The 21,618-nt window shown below is 44.8% G+C and overlaps 1 protein-coding gene across 1 annotated transcript in view; it reads right to left on the reverse strand.

The window, feature by feature from the left end:
* XRRA1 (X-ray radiation resistance associated 1) overlaps window positions 1-21,618 on the reverse strand; it is a 60,029-nt gene that overhangs the window by 10,905 nt on the left and 27,506 nt on the right. Inside the window, exons 9-13 of the mRNA XM_053670786.1 lie at window positions 17,208-17,336; window positions 16,313-16,530; window positions 13,227-13,267; window positions 11,751-11,876; window positions 377-470 (exon numbers count right to left, since the gene is read on the reverse strand). Of these exons, the coding sequence (XP_053526761.1) occupies window positions 377-470; window positions 11,751-11,876; window positions 13,227-13,267; window positions 16,313-16,530; window positions 17,208-17,336 (608 nt within the window). The remainder of the gene's footprint in view (window positions 1-376; window positions 471-11,750; window positions 11,877-13,226; window positions 13,268-16,312; window positions 16,531-17,207; window positions 17,337-21,618) is intronic.

The raw sequence follows: 21,618 nt of genomic DNA on the forward strand, positions 1-21,618 counted from the left end.
GTCACAACAGACTTGTTCCACTTGTTTAAGTGACAACAGACTTGTCACGTAAATAGCCCAGGCAGGATCTAGATAATCCTGTATTCCATTCTCGGCCAAGCCTCTTCCTTGCTGTGTGACCTTGGGTAGACCACGAACCTCCCTGGTTCAGTTTCCCCCACGTGCACAGGGACGGGACGCCTACCTCACAGGGCTGCTGTTGGGATGGGCGGGTGTGCAGCAGGCGCTCTGTGGTGCCCGTTGTTTTCTGCAGCCCCCCCGTCCACCCTGATGGAGAGCAGAGCCCAGGGCTTGGCATGGAGGTGGTGAGGATGAGGGTCCCCACACTGCTTCCCGGGCTCTGGGGTGGGGGTGGGCAGCTTTGCAGGAACCATACCTTTTCTGTGGGCCACCAGAGGGTTGTTATGAAAGACGAGCTCACAGAGCGATGGGAAGAGAGCTACTGGCAGGATGGAGTCTTCCTTCGCAATCTGTGAGCATGCAGGAGAGAGCATCGGGTTGACAGCACCCCTCTCCTCTGCCCTCTGCCCGGGTGCCTCCGGGCCCATGCTGAAGGGCTGCATGCTTGCTAGGCTGGGCCGGGGCTGGGGCAGTGATGCTGCTGTGATGGACTCATGCTGGGCAGGCTCGTGTCCCTGCAATTGCACCTGCTCACACCCAGAACACCTTGCCACTCCTGTCCAAAATTTTACCATCACTGTTCACGCTTGAAAGTTAGGAACTTCCCTCCCTTCTCCATACTGGTTATGGCGGCTGTCCCAAGTATTGATAATGTTGGTAACAAAAAAAAAGAACAAACACATACAGCACTCACTCGTCTTGCAAAAAGACTGGAAGGAAGGCAGGGCATTGACTGTCTCTAGGACACAGTCTATCTGACACTTCACCTTCCTCAGCGCAAGCTCTACCTGCACACCCCATTAGTCTGTCACCAGCTCTCCTGATGGTCTCTTTCACCAGGCCTGTCCTGAGCACTGATCTGGGGAGGGACATGGACAGGAGGCCAGGGGAACCCACCTATCTCAGGGATAGGCAGAGCCCAAGGTAAGGGAGACCTCATGGCTGTCTGGGGCCCAGAGCTGCTCCACCCCAGGAGGCCAGTCTCCGAAGGGCAAAAAAACACACAATCCTTGTTGAGCAGAGTGGCTGCAACATCTGAGGACAACCTTGGGGAGGGTATCTCTTAGTGACAGAACAGTATCAGAGGCATCAGTATCCCACAGGCCAGGAGTCGGACAGTGACTGTTTAGATGCCTGGAAACACTGAGAACTGTCGGGTCAGATTTGGGGCCCACAAAAGGTACTGAAAGGAGGAGGGCACTTCAGTTTGGCTTCCTCTGGAGCTTCGCTGGACAGCATGCGCAATGGGCAATTGCCTGGTCACTGCCCTTGTGTTCATTCAATCAAATATTTACTGAATGCCTACGTGCAGCAAGCACTGGGTTGGAACTGAGTAAGATAGATATTACACCTGTCCCTGTGGAGCACTTTTCTTTCATGGAAGAAACTGTAACCTAAAGGAAAGGCGATTTACAGCTATGTGATTAGTGCCATAGAGGCACACGAAATGCTGGGGTGATTTGACCTAGGCAGGGAGATACGGCGTTCCTGAGATCTGGAGGCTGGGTAGAAGGTAATTAGCGAATGCAGTGGAGAATACAGTATGTGACTGAGAAACCTCTGTCAGCCCAGACCATTTCCTCTACTTGCTGAGCACACAGCTAGACTGTGCATCTTCTTGCCTCCCAGGCTGCCAGATGTGGTCATGTGACTCAGCTCTAGCCAGAGCAATCTTGGTGGAAGGAATAAACGCCATTTCCAGGCACAGACTGTCCAAAACCTCCTGAATGATCCTCTATGTCTCTCAACCCCCTAGACACAAGATGCACAGAATCCAATAAAGTACTCTTAGGACCCCAAGGGATGCCAGAGCCATAGCCAGGAGGGACCTGGGTCTCTGAATGATCACGTGGAAGGCCACTAGCCAAGCAGAACCATCCACAGCGGATTTTGTGAAAGCAAGAAATAACCTTTTATTGGGTCAAGTCACTGAGATTTTAAAGTTTGTTGCGGCAGCTAACATTACTTACTGTAATTAACGCAGAGAGGAAGTGTTCCAAGCAAAGAGAAGAACGTGTGAAAGTCCTAACAACAAGGAGGGGGAAAGCCTGCTGGAGGGATTTAAAGGAGAGTGTGACTCCAGCCGAGGAAAAGGGCGCTTCTTGCAAAATGAGGCCAGTGATGCAAGTACAGGCTAGCAGACTAAAGCTAGTTGAAGATTTCAGTTAATTGGTTCCTTGGGGAACCTATTTGATGAATTTTTATAAACAAGACGTCCTGAATTTGATAAGACCTGGTAATGGAGGAGATATGGGTGGGGAGGAATGATGTAAAGGGGAGAGAAGTATCAAGGACGACAACCAGGCTTCGGTTTGGGTAACTGGGTGGGTGATGGAGTTATTCCCCAGGGTATGGAACAACTGAAGATTTTAAGAGGAAGATCATTGGTTCACTTTGGACACGTGGACTTTGGAGGTACCTTTGAAACCTCCAAGCAGAGAGACTCATGTGGGCAGCGGGTACATGAATGCAGGTGAGTGGTCTGCACTGCAGGTAATTCTGTGAGTCACTGTTCACAGGCCAGTGGGTGTGTGAGGCCATCCTTAGGGAGAGAGCACAGAGTGGGAGAAAAAAGGGACTCGGAGTGGCTCTGTCCCAACAGAACTTTACTTACGTCCTCTGAAATTTGAGCTTCATAAAATTTTAACGTGTCATGAAATGTTATCCTTCTTTGGATTGTCTACAACCATTAAAAAATATAAGAATCACTCTTAGCTTGAAGGCTGTACAAAATCCAGGGGCAGCAGACACAGCCCGCGGGCTAACCCTGGGTCCCCATCTGCTTAATGACGTGTCATCAGAACTGCCACGCTCACTCACTTATGTGTTGCCTTGTGTGCTACAGGGGCAGAGTTGAGTGGCTGGGACAGAGTAATGCATTTACTTTTTGGCCCTTTACAGAAAAGTTTGCTCATTTCTTATCTAGGCACTAGAAAAGAGAGGAGGGAGGATGAACCTACAAAGAAGCCTAATATGTGTTCATAAATGATTGTAGAATGGTGGTTAAAGAGGGTGCCATTTCTTGAATGCAAATCAGGTCATCCAGAAGCACTCAGAAAGAATGGGTGATGGAAAATTTAATTTTGTCAGGATGCAAAATTCCATCCATCCAAGTCAGGTGGCTAAAAAATTGAAGAAAGTTATAATTAAAACCGGTAAAGAGATGAAAGATACCCAGGGCACATGTTTCAGGTTTTCTGTGAAATTAAGTCCCAGCTGAAAGATATGGCTTAAGACTCTGGCTGATGGAGTAAGAATAACTGGCCATCAGGCTAGCCTATTCCCCATAAGGTGAGTTGAGTGCCCCTGGAAATAAATTCAGGTAGCAATTAATGACTTGAAATTTCTACCCCATTTCATTGGGTTAAGGAGTATCACTTAGTATGTCAAATTTATGGGCTAAGTAAATATTATTAAAAGTTGAGTGAAAGTGGCAGTTCCAGTTAAGATGGCAGCTTAGGGAAATGCGTTACTTGAATTCTCCAACATCTGCATCAAAATTACAACTGACATCATTCAGGACCCGTGAAACCTAGCCAAACAGAAAGAACTCCTACAATTAAGGGCATAAAGAAAAAGTCACGAGGAGACTGTAGGAGGGGCAGAGACACCAAATGGCTGGTCCCACACCCAGCTGTGGTGAATAAAAATTGGGAAGGCTGTCTGAGCTGTGGAGGTCCCTCTTGAAGAGCGAGAGGTCTCAGACCCACACAAGGCTCCCCAGCCTAGGGTTCCAGTGCCAGGAAGAGAAGTCCCCATAACTTCTGGCTGTAAAAATCACTGGGGACAGTGGCTGAGTGAGACAGAGGGCCTCTAGAGTCCCAGGCGCTCCTCTTAAAGAGCCTGCACGCTGGCTGACCTGCTGATGTACTCACTCTAAGCTCCAGCACTGGGGCAGCAGCTCAAAAGGCACCAGGGACATACGGGGAGGAACCGAATTATCTGGCTTCAGGGCGAGGGCTAGAAGGGCAGCTTTCTCCCATTGATCATCATGTCTACTACTTTGGCAGTAGACAAAAGATAGAAGTGCTGGCAGAGACCATGTTCCTTTGTTGAGCCCTCCCACACAGACCTGGCTGGTGGGAACCATATCTGAGACTCCATTAGCCTGGCTCATACTGTTTGCCTCACCCTGATAATTCCCTGAGACCTGGTCTCAACTATCTTGTGGGTCCACTCAACCTGTTTCCAGTGGCTTATCCATACAAATGGCCTCTCTTGCCTTATGCTTCAGACTTCTCTAAAATCTCTCAAACAAGCAACATCTGGCCTCGATGTGCCCTGTACCTCTCACTAAGTGGCCCCAGGCCCACCCCTAGTGGCAGCCAGCCTTGGTTTGAAGCTTGGCTTCTCTTGGGCATATCTAAGCCAAGCACAAAAAGCTGACATCTATAGATTGCTTTATAGTTTATGGTGGGTGGCCCTGGGCAAGGCACAGGTGGTAGCTGACCTTAGGCTGGTCCTTGTGGGAGGTCCCAGAGCCAGTGCACCCAGTGGACAACTTCAGACCACATTGAAGCACCACCCAACTGCCTCCACAAGTGACACACTCAAGGGGCAGGCTCAGCAGGTACCAGAAGTAAGTCTTGCTTTGTGGGGTCAGCCTCCACACAGCTGTTCCCCCACAGTGGTCACAGCCAGTCCTCTCAGCCAAGCAATCCCAGGGTAAATATCTCCCACTGATGTGCCAACAGAAATCAAGGCTCAACTACAACAGGAGTGTGTACACAACCCATGAGAGGGGTGCGCCTGGAACACCCAGTGCAGGTGACCTGGGAGGCTGTACCATTAGACCCTACAGGCCACCTACTACATAAGGCCATTCTACCAAGCCTGGAAGACATAGCATCTCTACCTAATACATAAAACAAACACAGGGAGGCTGCCAAAATGAGACCAGGAAACATCCTAAGTAAGAATAGAACAAAACTCCAGAAAAAGAACTACACAAAATGGAGACAAGCAATCTACTAGATAGAGAGTTCAAAACACTGCTTATAAGCATGCTCAATGAACTTAGAAGAAGAAAAGGTAAACTTAGTGAAAACTTCACAAAGACATGGGAAACATAAAAATGGAGAGAGAAAACACAAAAAGCTCCAGTCAGAAAGAAGAACATATTAGAGGAAATCAACAGTAGATTGAGGAGGCAGAGGATCAAATCAGAGGTTTGGAAGATAAGGAAGCAGAACACACCAATCCAAACAGCAAAAAGAAAAGAAGAATCTAAAAAAAAAAAAGATGATAACATAAGGAGCCTCTGTGACAACTTCAAGTGTACTAACATTTGCATCATGGGGGTGCCAGAAAGAGAAGAGAGAGAGCAAGAAATTGGAAACCTATGTGAAAAAATAATGAAAGAAAACTTCCCTAACTTGGTGAAGGAAATAGACATACAAGTTCAGAGAGTCCCAAACAAGATAATCCCAAAGAGGCCCATGCCAAGATACATCATAATTAAAATGTCAAAGATTAAAGGCAAAGCTCTCTTTGCCTTTAATCTCAAAAGCAGCAAGAGAACAGCAGTTAGTTACCTACAAGAGAGCTTCCATAAGACTGTCAATAATACTGTAATAACTATGTATGTTGTCAGAGGAGTACTAGGTTTATTGAGTATCACTTAGTATAGTATAACCATACTATCACATTATATTCTATACTATCACATTATAGTATAACTATATATCACATTATATTGTATAACTATATAATGTCTAATCACTGTGTTATACAGCTGAAACTAATATAATACTGTATGTCAATTGTAACTGAAAATTTAAAAACTATTTTAAAAAGATTGAAAGTCATTTTTTATTTTTTGATGTGAAAATTACTAGATTTTTTAGTGGATATTATGAGCATAAGTTTCTGCTTGAAGGCAGAATTTGCTTTAAGATTTGTAACTTTAATATGTTGAATGTTAACTTCAATTTCAACACAAGTAGCTCTGAGCATTCTTTCATATGATCAAGGCATCATTTATTCATCTAACAAATTTACTAAGCTCCTATCATGTAACAGGTGCTATTCTAGATGACAGGGATATAGTTGTAAACAAAACAAAGCTCTAGATCTCAAACAACACCCCCTGCATTCTGGCAGTAGAAAAATGATAATAAACAAAAGATTATATATATATAATATCTATTTATATATATATTAATTAGGTGGTAACTGTCATAAAGGAAAATATTTAAAATATCAAGTGAGGATACAGAAAAAAAGAGAAAGAGTGCTGTTCTTCTCCTAACAATGAGGAAAAAAAACTGAAGACTTCCAATCAAGATGGCCACGTAGGCAGACATGGCTTACCTCTTTGCACAACCACATCAAAATGACATCTAAAATATAGGACAACCATCACTCAGAACTGTCAGAAATTGAGTTGAAGGGAAGCCTGACAACTATGGAATTAAAGAAACCACGTCCATATAGATTGGTAGGAGGGGCATACATGTTGAATTGGCTGGTCTCACACCCACATCTGGTAGATAAATATTTGGGAGGGATATCTCAGGAGTGAGGGGTCCCAGCCCTACACCAGGCCCCCCAGCCCAGGGTTCCAGTGCCAGGAAGAGAAGTCCCCAAAGCTTCTGGCTGCAAAAGGGGATTGAATCAGTGGAAGAAACTTCTGGCACCACAAGCAGTTTCTCTTCAAGAACCCACACATGGATTGACATACCCAGACTCACTCCCTCTGAGTTTCATCACTGGGAAAGCAGCTTGAAAGGGACCAGTGGCATACTGGGAGAAACTGAAGTGTCTATCATCAAGGCAAACAGAGGCCATAGTCCCTTTTCTAAACCATCCTCCCACAGAGTCACAGAGCTGGCTAGATGGTGCCATACCTGAGACTCCATCAACCTGGCTAACAATATTTGACCCACTCTGGAGATCCAAGGAGACTTGTTCCATCCAACTTACGGGCCCACCTAAGCTGCTTTTCCATATGAATGGCTGGTCTTAGCTCATGCTTCACAACTTCCTGAATCCTCTCAAACAAGCAACAGCTGGCCTCAGTGAGCCCCAGGCCCAGCACTAGCTGCAGCCAGCCTAGATTCACAGCTTGGCCTTGCCTGAGAATCTCCAAGCCTGACATAAGTCACAGCTATCTCAGATTGCTTTACTGCTCATGCAGGGTGGCCCTGGGAAAAACACAGGTTGAGGCTAACCTTGGCCTGCACCACCTGGGAAATCCCAGGGCTAGCGTACCCAGTGGACAGTTACAGATCTCACTGGAGAACCACCACCCTGCCTCTGCACAGCTGGGCCTCCACGGAGGGTAGAGGTTGGTGGTAAGTGGTCACAGCCAATCCTTGCCACTGACTGCCCTGGATAAATCCCTCCCATTGATCTATCAACAGCAACCAAGGCTCAACTACAAGAGGAGGGTGTACTCAGCCCATACAAAGGGCACATCTTGAGTACCCAGCTTGGGTGTTACCGGAGGCTGTGCCACTGGACCCTATAGGAAACCTACTATATTAGGCCACACTACCAAGACATGGAGTCAAAGCAACTCTACCTAATACTCAGAAACAAACACAGGGAGGCTGTCAAAATGAGGAGACAGAAAAACATGGCCCAAATGAAAGAACAGATCAAAACTCCAGAAAAAGAGCTAAATGAAATGGAGATAAACAATCTATCAGATGCAGAGTTCAAAATACTGGTTATAAGGATGCTCAAGGAGCTTAGTGAGGACCTCAGCAGCATAAAAAAGATACTGTCAGAAACAAAGGATACACTAATTGAAATGAAGAGCAATTTACAGGGAAACAACAGTAGAGTGGATAAAGCCGAGAATCAAATCAATTTGGAATATAAGGAAGAAAAAACAACCAATCAGCACAATAAGAAGAAAAGAGAATCCAAAAAAATGAGGAGAGTGTAAGCAGCCTCTGGGACAACTTCAAGAGATCCAACATTCACATCTCACATAGGGGTGCGAGAAGAATAATAGCAAGAAATTGAAAATCTATTTGAAAAAATAATGACAGAAAACTTCCCTAACTTGGTGAAGGAAAGAGACATACAATTCCAGGAAGCATAGAGTCCCAAACAAGATGAATGCAAACAGGCCCACTCCAGGACACATCATAATTAAAATGCCAAAGGTTAAAGATAAAGAGAGAATCTTAAAAGCAGCAGCAAAAAAAAAAAAAAAAAAAAAAAAGTTGGTTACCTACAGGGGAGTTCCTATAAGACTGTCAGTTGCTTTTCCATATGAATGGCCATATTAAAGATTTGTAACTTTATTTCTCAAAAGAAACTTTACCGGCTAGAAGAGATTGGTAAGAAATATTCAACATTATGTAAGGCAGGGACGTACGGACAAGACTGTTCTACCCAGCAAAGCTATCACTTAGAATCAAAGAGCAGATAAAGAGCTTCCCAGACAAGAAAAAACTCAAAGAGCTAATCATCACCAAACTGTTATTATATGAAGTGTTAAAGGGACTTATTTAAGAAAAAGAAGATAAAAATCCTGAACAACAAAATGACAAAAATACATTATCAACAATGGAATCTTAAAACAAACTAAGCAAACAAGAAGAACAGAGACAGAATCATGGATATGGAGAGAGGGGGCATGTTGGGGAAATGTGCAAAGATGTAAGGGGATTAAGAAGCACAAATAGGTGGTTACAGAATGGCCACGGGAATGTAAAGTACAACATAGAAAATGGAGTAGCCAAAGAAATTACATGCATGACCCATGGACATGAACAGGGGTGGCAGGACTGCCCGATGAAGTGAAGGTGCTGGGTGGAGGGGGGCAAAGGGAGAAAAATCAGGACAACTGTAATGGCATAATCAATAAAATATAATACAAAACTTAATAATTTACATTATCATTTTTCTTTAGTCCAACAGAGAGCTAAGGTCTCAGGGCAATCAAGTGGCCTGAAAGCTAAAGTTGGACAGTCACCTCAAAGGAGACATGGGACACAGTCACTGGCTCATCTGTGGCAGAAGGTGGGAGGAAGAGATGGCAAGTGCCTCACAGGCATTTAAGAAGAGATCAGCTAAAAGTTTTAAATAGTTGCTAGAGGCCAAGCGTGGGCTAGAGTAAGAGAACAGGCTGCAGACACAAGGCTGCGGAATTCACACCCACTTGTGTGTGAAAGACCTGACCCGGGAAGGGAGGCTGGAGAATGGCTTTCTCAGGCTGTAGGCCTGGAGGGGTTGAGCAGCTGCCCCTGCAGGAAAGGCAGGAATTCTTGCCAACCCTTTTCCCTAGTAAACAAAAGGCTTCAGTTGCTGAGGAAGGTCAGCAAACTCTCTTGGACCCAGGGCCCTGCATGGAGGGTGGGGTACGGGGGTGGTAGAGAGGGAAGAGAGAAAAAATTAAAACCTACTACTTCTGGGGTAGGGGACAGGGAACCAACTGGGGTCCACTACCTGAAAGATCTTCTACTGCTGGGAGAAGGGTAGGATCACTGAGAAGGGCTCATTCTTGGGACTCAGGAACCCAGAGCCTACTTAAGCCCTGCTACCACCAGACTGGCCAGCACTAATTAACAAGCAAAAACAGTCTAGCGATGGCTAAGGAACAAGAGTGTGGAGATAAACCTCTCAGATGTGGGAACCCAGGGAAGGCTGCAAGCTGAGGCTAGAGCAGAAGCACAGACATATGCTCTGGAACCCCAGCAAGGACCAACTGTATGCTGTCTCAAAGAGAAGTGCTTTAGATAAAGAGCTACAAGTCAGCTGAAAGTAAAAGGACGAAAGAGATATACCATGCCAATTGGATAGTGGGAGTATGCTGTGCATCTATATTAAAATCAGACAAAATAAGCATCAAGACAAGGAGTCTTTATTAGAGACAAAGAATAACAGGCATGACAATGAAAGGATCAACACATCAGGAGGACAGAAAAATTCTAAATGTGTATGCACCTGACAGGAGAGCTTTCAAACACATGTGGCCAAAACTGAGAAAACTAAAGGGAGAAAAAAAAACACAATCATGACTGAAGACTTTAACACACAGCTCTCAATGACTGAGAGGACAACTAGACAAAGCAATGGTACAGAAAAGAGCTGCGTGACATGACCAACTATCTGAACTTAATTGATATTTATAGAATAGAATTCCCCCAAACTGCAAAATGCACATATTTAAAATGCACACGGAATGTTAACAAAGATAGAATATGGGGTGGACCATAAAACAAGCTTAAACAGATTTCAGAAGAATAAAATCCTACAGCTTATGTTATCTGACCACAACAGAATTAAATTAGAAATAAACAAACATATGACATGTAAAAGAGTTCCATACATTTGGAAATTAACTCACTTCTAAACAACCCATGGGCCAAAAAAGAAAGTACGACAGAAATTTTAAATATTTTAATTGAACGAAAATGAAAACACACATCACAATTTGTAGGATGCAGTTAAAACAGTGCTTAGAAAGAAATTGACTTTTATATCTTTATATTAAAAAGAAGAAAGGCTTAAGTCAATGGCCTAAAATCACGCTACTTGGGAAACTAGAAAAAGAGGAGCAAATTGAATTCATTGTGAGTAGGACAAAAATAAAGTTTTGAGCAGAAATCAATAAAATGAAAAAGAAACAAGTAACAGAGAAATCCAGTGAAACCAGTGGCTAGTTTAACCAAAAAATTCAATAAAAGGGATAACTTATAATTAATTTGGATCAACAAAAATATAAGAAAAGACACAAATTGCCAATTTCAAGAATGCAAGAGGGACCCAGAATATATCTGTGGCCCACTTTGCACAGGGTAAGAAGATCATTCGATGGAAAAAGAATAGTCTTTTCAATAAACAGTATTGAGAAAACCTCCATTTCATACCATATTAAAGGTGAACTCAAAACAGATCGAGACTAACTGTCAGAGCTAAAATTATAAAAGTTTTAGAAGAAAATACTCGGGGAGCTCAGCTGCACCAACTGTGTGCCTTGGAAGAGCAGTAAGCAGAGAACCTTGAAAGAGGCCCACATTTCAGACCTGAGTGGGGCTCAGTTGGTGGGGTTTACAGGAATACTAACAGGACAGGATATTGGGAAAATATATTAACATAAAACGTGTTAAGAAATACATGTTAAATCTGTCCTATCTACTTTACCCTTAGGGCTAGAACATTTCTTTCCCCTCTTCCCTTACTCTTCACCTCACTAACTTCACTGATTCAGGTCTTAGCTTAAACACTACTCTCTCCAGAAACTTCTCTAATCCCAAATATTAGGTTAGACACCTCCCCACCCCCATTGTATCCTTCACAGCACTGTGAATTTCTTCATAACACTAACCATGCTTATATTGTGATTATTTGTCCAGTGTTAGTCTTCCCTCTAGGTGACAAGCTCCATAAGGGCAGAGACCCAATCTTTCTTCATACAGCTGTATACCCAGTGCCCAGAACAGAGCCCGACACATGGTAAGTGCTGAATAAATATGTGTGACTGAATGGATGGACTCCTGCCTTAGCCTACGCTCCCTCCACTTCCCCTGCCCAGGGAATTCCTGAGCCCCATTACAGGCTGTGTACCTGTAATGCAGGGAATTAGAGGACTGGCCTTTAGGCCAGAGCAGCTGGCATCCCGCCCTCCCATCTGGGTCCCTGAGGAAATAGGTAGAGAAGCAGAGAGTCACCTTGTTGTAGGCCAGGCTAAGGTACCTCAGCTCTGGGAAGGGTGGGGCCAGCGTCTGGTTCCTGGCCTTCAGTGACTTCACAGGAAGAATCTCGAATATGGGAGGAAGTGCACATACCTTGGGTGTCTTAGAAGGAAAAAAAATTAAAGTCAAAGTGCCTTGATGGTAAAGAAGTTAAAAGTTGCCAAGGGCCAACAGGCCCTCCCTATGGCATGTGGTGGAAAGAATGACCATTGCAGGGAGGTTTGGCCAAAAGATACATGTGGGGTCATAAAGGAAGATGTCTCCAAGGGCCCAGAGTTCTGGCTCCAAGTTCTCTGAGGTCACATGTGAGCTAATTCTCCAGCACCCGAAGTTCCAGTTTCAAGTTCTCTGAGGCCAAAGGATAATACAGCACAGGTGTAGATGTCAGAGGTTCTTTGCCCCCCATCTCCCACACTCTGTCTGTCATACAGCAGCTTATCTTGGACTGGACCCTCCTTCTATACAGTTGAGCTAAAATTTCTCCAGAGGACAAAGGAGAAGTTGCTCGCAATGTTAAGGTGACTTTTGCTAGTGGGGAAATGGGGAAGAGTAACCCGAGCCTTGAACACCTGGTCTGATGGGTTAGCTCATGTCCAGTCATCCCAGGACGGAACAATTGCTGTGTCCTTAATGACTTCAGGTGGGCCGTGGGGCCTGAATGTGGTGCCATGTGCATCTGGGTAACTTGCAGGGTCATGGCCTCTCAGTTCAACCCAGTTTGCCTCAGAGTCAACATGTTTGATCAACACAGGAAATTTAAATTGCTGGATTAACCATGCCTAACTTAGTTCACTCACTGATTCCTTGAGTTAGAGGAACCACAGGAATTTAGATGTTGGTCTAACAACTAGGTTTGAATGAACCAGATTCTGCTCCAAGCTCCATTGACTAATGTATAGTTGTACAGCATATTGTAAAAGAACAAATCAACATTAAGTTAGTATATCAATCTTTGTGCGCTTTGGTAGTAAGTGTCTACACTGAGAGAAAAACCAGAACTCTGGGCTGCCAAAAATAAAGTGTCTAAGCCAGTGGGACCAAAGATTAGGCCCTGGGTGGTGGTATATTTGCCAAGGTTCACTCGCTTTTGGGGGCTGTTAGGAGCTAATGAAATGCATCCTGGTGGCAGCCTCGCTTCAATGCCAGCTTGATCACTTGCCGCAGCAACCTCAACCTGCTGTAGCAGCTGAGCTACTACTCAGCCAGCCTGTGGCTGAGGGAAAGCCAGCCTGTGGTCTGCGTGAGCTCAGGGACCTTCCTGTCTAGCCCACCACTTGCCTCCCATAGGCCAGCACAGTGTCCAGCATGTGATAGGTACTCGGGAAGGATTTGTTCAATGAATCGGCTTATTCAATGTGATATGTATAAATGTCTCTCATGGCTCCATTAGCTTATTTTAGTTTATTAAAATTAATGTTCTAACTCAAGGACACAAACATAAATGGTTCCTACCTCTGAGGTTGAAAATCCAGGGTACGGGGAAAACACAACCTCTGAAACAAAAGAGAAACAGAACAAAGGTTGGTGAGAGGATGGGGTGACTCTAGAGAGACCAGTCTGGGTTGGTCACCCACTGGGCCCAGCAGGGTGCTTTCTACAAGGGGGACCTCACTGCTCTTCAGCTCAAATGCTAACTGGGAAGAGGACCTGGCTGTGACCTCTGTCAGATAAGTAATAAGCCTCAAAATAAAATTCAAACTCCTCAGCAAGGCCTCTGAGGTCCTGCCTGACCTGGCCCCTGGCTCCTTTTCCAGTCTTATCTCATGCTGCCCTGTGCCCCTCACTTACTGTATTTCAGCCATACTGACCTTCTTTTGACTTTTCCACATGCAAGCTCTTTCTAGCCCCAGAACTACTAGGCAGTCAGTATTGATCACAAGGCCAACCAATGTGTGTTAGAAGAGAGAAATGTAGATAAAAGATATTCTGTCAGAGAATCTGAAAGTACTGTTTGTTATACTAGTGGACACAGAATGTGTTAAAGCAGTGAATTCAGGAGAAAGACTAAAAGTAATCAGCAGCATGGCAGTAAGGCAGAAGGTTCAGAGTGACTTTATTCTCGGGACTATCAGAATGAGATGAGCCAGTAAACAGAGTTCAACCTAATAAATCAGAGCGTTGGCTGGGATTTTATCTTGTGCAGGCACTGCTCACATCTGCTCCAGCTAATGAGACCCCTTCCACATGTTAATGATGTTTACTGAAAAAGGTTACATGCAATGAAGTAAACAATAATACGGGTGCAACACCACATGTATGAGGGGCTGGAAAGGCGTCTGGGGAAGGTTCGTGCAAGAAAGTAGGAATTAGCAGGAGGATGGACCATGGCTGCAGGTGAGGGTGCTGAGGAGTGATCATCCGGGGAGGCAGAGAGCACCCCCTCATCTAGAAAGATGAGCGGCAACACCCTGTGCCTGAATGCATGTCCTGCCCTTCTCCACCAGAAGCAGCCCCAGGTATCAGAACCTGCAGCCTAAGGTTCCGAATGGGGATTGTTCAACAACAAGATGGGCAATTAAGAATCTCCTAATATTTGAGGAAAATATGAAACAAAGTCATTAAATATGAAAAACAGAAGAACTAGCATCTGAGTAAAAACCACAACAGAGCTAACAAAAAGAATAAAAACTTTAAAATAGAATAATTCTGTCCTCTGAAAAATTCAAAAGCTATTTCATTCCTAAAACAAAAGCAGGGAAGAAAAGCTATTAACTATTTTGTGGATTTAAAATATGATAGTCAAGTAAAAGACAATAAATGTGCTGGATGAATGAACAGACCCAGGTGAAGAGCTAATTCATATAATGAAAGACTAAGCTGAGACACTCTCTCAGAATACAGAGTGAAAAGGCAAAGGAATATAAAGTATAACAGAAAAGAGGACCAGAGGGTAGATCCATGAGACGGAATTTTAGGTGGAGATGACAGAGATAATGGGAAGGGGAAAATAAAACTTCTCCAAGATGAACAAAACCACATGTCTTTGATTGAAAAAAACTTTAAAGTACCTCACAGGATAAACAAGGAGAGGTACACATAGATGCATCTTAGTAAAATTTCCATAGGATAAAAGGGATATGTTAAATTCCAGAGAGCACAAATTGGTTTCCTACAGACAGGCAGACTTCTCACTGGCAACAACAGATCTAGCGGGCGATGGAGAAACATTGTCAAAATTTTAAGGAAAAATTATTTTAAAGCCAGAATTCTCTATTCAACCAAACTAGAATGTTATACTATTCAAGTATAACAACAAAATAAAGCTAATACTGGATATTTTAGAAACACAGAAAAATCAACCATTTGTAAATGAAAAGCAATGCACTAAAGGAAACTATCTTTGTGACTCTGAGAAAGTCAGTGACTTCTTAAATAAGAACCTGAAGGCATGAATCATAAGTTATAAACCCCAAGGCCTAAACCACAAGGTAAATTGGGTAGGTTTCTTGTCAGGGGATCAGCTGTGTCCTACCCAGCTCATATGTTGAAACCCTGACCCCAGGATCTCAGAATGTGACTGGAGATGGGGCCTTTGAAGAGTTAATTAAGGTGAAATGAGGTTATTAGGATAGGCAAGGCTCAAATCCAATATGAGTGGTCTTCCTATAAAAAAGAGGAGATCAGGACACAGACAATACAGACAGAAGGATGCCCGTGTGAGGACAAAGGAAGACTGTGGCCATCCATGTGCCAAGGAGAGAGACCTCAGCGGAAACCAAAGCTCACGGCGTCTTGATCTTAGACTTCTGGCCTCCAGAACTGTGAGAATATAAATTTCTGTTCATTAAGCCAAACCTGTTATTATTCAAGAGTCAACTGTACATGAATTTCAAACCAGGCAAAACTCATTTATGGTGACAGTGGTCAGAATGGGGGTTATTTGTGGAGGAGGTATTGATCGGGAGGGTACCTCACGGGCTGCTGGAACTGTTCTACATTATCATATGAGCCGTGGTCCAAAAAGTGTATGTATGTAGAAGTTCAAGTTACACACAATATTTCTACATCTTACTCTATGTAAGTAATTTCTAGAAATAAATGTTTAGAAAAACCCAGAGTGGTAATGGCACAGTAATAGAAAACTAGATCAGTGGAGCAGAGTACATAATACATAATAAAGGTGATGTTTCTTTGCTTTTCTGCCTCCGGATGTGGTCATCTGGCTATGATTCTTGGCACTGTGGTGGCCGTCTTGAGACCTCAATGGGAACCAGCCTACAAGGACAAGCAAGTGGGCCAAGGACAGCAGAAGAAATGATGGAAAGAACATGAGTGCACCCAGAATTAACCACCTCTGGGAAGTCTTACCGCTGAGTTTCTTAAGATTTTTTAAAATCACCCTTTAATTAGATTTTAAAAGCATCTTAACTGAGAACTAGTGAGGAAGTCACTGAACTAATTCATGTGAGAGTCCACCTCCCCAGGCTGATAGCTTAAGTGCAGAACCCCCCCAGAGAGCCACTGACTTTCAGAATAAACTCTCAGAAGTGCACTCCCACCACGGGGCCAGAGTCTCTGGAGCCAGGGGCACCACTCACCTGTCCGGTCATCATCCTTTTTCACGGGCAGTACCGTATAATCCGGTTGCTCATCGGAGGCCTCAAACATCCATGACTTGGGCTGTAGCATGGACTGGGGCCCTTTCCGAGGACTCCCCCTGCTTTCAACCCAATCCCCTGACCCGTCGAGGAGCTGAACCTGCTGTAGGTACGGGATCCGGAAAATCCTGTTTTGGTCCAGGCTTAACTTCTTCAGTCTTCAATTAAGGAAAGTGAATACAGAAGCACAGCAATAATCATACCTCAGGGACACTTACCAGGCAACTTTAGGGAAGGAACATGGAATCAGTCTTAGACACTTACCCCTCTTGTATGACCTTGAGCCAGTGACCTGTCCTCTCTGGGCCCCATACCCCTATCTCTAAAATGGGGATAATATTTATTAACCTTTCCAGGTTCTCGTGAAGATTACATGAGACAATGTAAACGGCTTGGCACAAAGTAGTGTTCAGTAAATGGTAGCTGAAGCCAAAGTAAATTTTCCAGGGATCTAAAGCTTAACCACTTAAGTGATGGTGTTTTTGTTACTTCAACCAAAAACTCAGTTAAACTTATCTGATTCTTTTTCTTTTTTATCCTCTCTCCTCTCTTAGGATCAGGATCCTGTCTCTGGTAATATCGCCTTCTATCCTGACTTTCTCTTTGCAGCTTCTAATCCATTCACATGATTAGAATTGTCTTTATTCATGCCCTACTTTTATGGCTGAGCTAAAGCTCAGAAAGGAGTGATGACTTACCCATAGCCACACAGCAGAGATAAGTGGCGGAGCTGGAATTTAAACCCACGCCTTTTGGCTTCCAGAGAGCAGCACTCAGGGTGTGAGCTAGGCTGGGGGTTATAGAGGGCCCTGCAGAGAGGGGCTTGTGGTTTTACCTGCTGAGCCCAGCCAGGCTGGCAAAGCAATTGGGACTGGAGAGCTTGTTGTCATCCAGCATCAGTGTCTCCAGTGCTGGGAACCTTGGGATGTACCTCTTGCTTGTCAGTGATGTTATAGATGCCTCCCTGTGAATGCAAAGATCTTGGTTAGTGAGCAGGGGCAGGGAACAAACCCCACCATGCCCAGGAAGAAGTGGAGGACAAGGAAATCAGTCGAGATCTGATCGGCTTGGACACTTCTCTAGTGGCCAAAAGGGGTCATTTAGAGAAGGACCAGAGTATGCAGCTCCCTCTCCCAACCCCATTCATACATACAGTCTTCTGTTTGGAGAAAAGTTCCACACATTCACTGATGGGCTCTGTGAGATGAGTTGGGGCAGAGTGGGGGTGGGGCACCTGTAGTGCTCATGGAAAATATCAGCGTGAATGAAGCATAACCAAGTTGGGGGAAGCATTCTGCAGGGAGAACACTGCCTATTTTGTGGCCAGGGCAGATAGCTGGGTATGCTGTATCACCCCAAGGACCATCACCCTGAGAGCACCAGGAGACGATGCCCTTTGTCACCAAGTGGGTGGGGTAAGGCAGGCTGGCTGCAGTGAGACTAGAGTGACTTCATAAAATGCACGCATCAGTAAAAATTTGAGAAGTCCTTCTCTTTTTTCAAATATATTTTATTGATTATGCTATTACAGTTGTCCCATTTCCCTCCCTTTACTCCCCTCTGCCCTGCACACCCTCTTCCACCCACATTCCCCGCTTTTAGTTCATGTCCATGGGTCATACATATAAGTTCTTTGGCTTCTTACACTCTCTGAGGATTCCCGGGAATACCCAAGAGTGGGATTTACTAGGCCGAGGTCCTGAGTCATGCAGATGGCGCTGGAGGCAGTGGCATTTTAGGTACTGCCATTACTGTGACCTCATTTTTGTCCCCAGGTGTATGAGGCCTAGGTAATTCTTTTTAAGTACACATAGGCAGATGATTCAAATCGTGTTTTCATTCCGACTCCTCCATGCACCCAAATAAACACACACAGACATTTAGTCACAAATGCATACACAGTGTCCAGCAGTTAGTAGTAAGGCCTGGTTGAATGTGGTTGGTAGGATAATAATACGGGTGTAATAATTTATAGTTTTAATTCGAACATCTCACCTCAAATGCCACATGGTGTACTTGAGTATGATATCACTATGTTACAGAATTACATGCTTATAATTTTGTAACAAAATATTTTGTAATAAAAAGGGGGCATTTTCTGTGCTGGGCCCTGGATACACATATAAACCACAAACAGCAAGAGGAAAAGAAAGAAACATTTCTTCGGAGCTTACTGGATTGCTGGCACTGTGTTAGGTGTCATCTCGGAACAGCACCACGGAGGACAGGTGTTACCTCCTTTTCAGGAGAGGAAACGCAAACTCTGAGTGACTTGCCTAAAAGTCCCACAGCTAGAAAGTGGTGGAGCTCAAACCTGACTTGAAACCCCGGGCCCTGTCCTGGAGCACCCCCCTCTCACATCACATCTTCAAGCCCCGTGTGGACTAAAGGGTGGGGAGATGGAAGGGTAGCTGTTCCCTGGGCCAGAGAGAGCTTGACAAAGACAGGCAGTGAGTTCAAAAGTCAAAAAGGACTCTAACAGTATACTTAAAATCAGGAATATCACAAAGGTGAATTTAGAGAGGGTGTAATAGTCATACCCTCACGCATTCATACAAATTTCTAACAGACATTTATGGGGCTGCGTACTGGGAATACAAAGAAAAGGAATGCAAGGCGCTTACAGTCTTGAGGAGGAGGCGGGCACACTGCACCCAGTGGGTGTAAAGCTTGCGGGAGTCACCCACTCTGGTGAGGAGGCCCCTGGGAAGGCGATGTTTAAGGAAACCATGAAGAAAGGACAGGGAATACACTGTGCTTTTCACCACAGTGAGAGAGGGAGAGGAGTGATGTCTTTGTGGCTGAACTGTAATCCACCTGGAAGCTCCGGACAGTCATGTTTCCTGCCACGGGGCCCAGAGAGGCACAGGACCTCACCTGTAGGGAAAACAAGGCGAGTCACAGAGAGGAGCAGATGTGAAAACTGAGACTGGACTTCCTGGCTCCTCCAGGAATGCCTGGGACATGTCCCGAAGGCACGGCTGTGAGATTCCACAGTGTTCTAGTTACAACCACGGCAGTTCTGACCCCAAGGGGAAGTTCAGAAAGAGGCCTGGCAGTACAAAGGGGAATAGGCTTGACATCCAAAGACCAGAGACTCGCAACAGAGAAGGAAAGCAGCCTTTGTTCATGGTATTTCAAGGTCACAGAGACTCTTTTTTTCTTCCCGAAAGGACCAACTTTCATACACTGAATTTTTAGTTTCTACCTGAGAGCACTTACAGGTAGGTACGCAGCAGCTCTGTTGATTTATAATTAGTTGGCTAACCATTCTATTCCAGTGAAATATGGAACAACTAAGATATAAGCCTTCAAAAAATCCCTCTTATACCCCATAATGGAGAAGAAGCTGGCTCTGTCTTGTCTCTGTGACAAGTTACAGTGCCTTGCCTTTCTAAAATTTTCACCCTAATTATAACACAGAAAAGTTTCATTCTGTCTCTAAAACCAAGGTCTTAAAATACAGGGACAGTCAATAGGTGAGTGAGGAGAACAAGATGCAAGACTCCAGAGGAAAGTGTCAGGCTCTCCCACTACGCCCTTCCCGTGGCAACTGTGGGAGAAGCGCTCTTTGGAGTGACAGGAGTCTGTCGGGAGGGGAGAGGCCGAGGTTTCCAGCTGTTCAGAGTGGTGCTATTTTTTCTTATACCTTCTCTTGGCCAGAGGAATTATTACCATTTAAAGTCTAATAGGTTTAACTTATATAGAAAGGTGGGAGTATTCCCCTGGGGTTGAATTCAGGAATGGGACATTCATGTGTCATTGTAGATTAAGCATGGGGGTGGGGATCTGGGGCCCTGGGCTCTGATTCTGGGGCTGCTGCTGCTCTACTTGCAATCAGTTCCAGCTGGTGTTGAGCATCTCTAGGCCTGGTCAGTTCCTTTATCTCTATGGTGAAAGGGGATTTCTTTTATTTTACTTTGTAAGACTTTTGCTAAAAAATATTGCTCAACAGACGGAACCAAGGGCTGCAGCAAACAAGATAAAATTTAGCAGGCTCTAAAGTCTGTTCAAATGTCAGATCAGCATCTGTGATAAGATACAGAAAACCCACCAGGCCAAACACAGGATAGGGGAGACATTGATTAACAGTTTGCTGGTGTGAAAAAGGACTTACGATGCGGCTGCTAAAAAGCTAGTGCTCCTTTAGCAGCATTAGGAACACAGTGATTAGAGAAAAGGAGGTAACAATCCCTCTCTGCTCCGTGCTGATTAAGGCAAAGAGAGCCAACTTGTGTGGTTCAAGGGGAAAAGGGAAGAGGCCTAGTGGGAGATCTCAAGTATCAGCTGTCAGTCAAAACAAGAATGAGGGCACTCTAAAGATGGAGTGGGCCAAATATGATTCCTCTCACTCACTCAGACGGAGAGAATAGTGTGACGTATCCAGAAATGGAGGGTGGAGGTATATCATGAAATGGCAAAAGGTGAAGAGAAGGGATGGGGAAGTAGGCAGGGCCAGTTCCTGAAAAGCCTCGTGGTCAATGTTAATGGGAGCCGAGCTTTAGCACACTGAGGAGCTGCTAAAGGACTCTCAGCAGGGAGGTGGTAGAATGACGTGTATTTCTGACACAACACTTTGGCTGATGGCAAGGAGGATGGGTTGAGAGGTGAGAAACTGGAGACTGAGACCAAACAGGAGGATAATAGAAATGGGCAAGTTTGAGAAAAAATTAGGAAGCACAATTCGCAGCATCTGATAACTGGATGCATATGTGAGGTAAGAGAGGGAAGAATTCAGGCCTAAGCCCACATTTCTAGCTTGGATGACAGCACATTGGATGGAGGGCCGTGCCCCCCACTGAAGCCCACGTGGAATGGGCACGTGTGTGATGAGTTTGGTATGACATGCAGGATACATGGGTTTATAGCTCAGAAGACAGAAGTGAGACTGTGGAGTCAATTCATGACCCTCCCCCCTCCTATGACTGAGGGCTAGTCAGAGGGCCCTTGGCCAGAAAGAATGTGTGTTGTTTTGGGAACAGATTGTATCTAATGCTTTCCTTGTCTCCTTCTGGAAGCCACTTCTTGTTCTGTGACTGCTCCTTGACCTTTTCCATCTGCACGTACACAATGATCTCATGTAGCTCCGGGCCACATGTAGGTTTGTGCAACCTGGACCTGGGCTGCCTTTGTCTGGGACCCTTTATAATGAGCCTCAGACTGGAGGGGGTGCGGTCTCTTGCCCCCACCTGCCATCATCAGTGTGCTCCCCTATAATGTGAGTAATAAATAGCATGCCCACATCT

The sequence above is a fragment of the Artibeus jamaicensis genome, unplaced genomic scaffold (genome assembly GCF_021234435.1).
Source record: "Artibeus jamaicensis isolate MK-2021 breed Jamaican fruit bat unplaced genomic scaffold, CSHL_Jam_final contig_64, whole genome shotgun sequence".
In the NCBI taxonomy this organism is placed as follows: domain Eukaryota; kingdom Metazoa; phylum Chordata; class Mammalia; order Chiroptera; family Phyllostomidae; genus Artibeus; species Artibeus jamaicensis.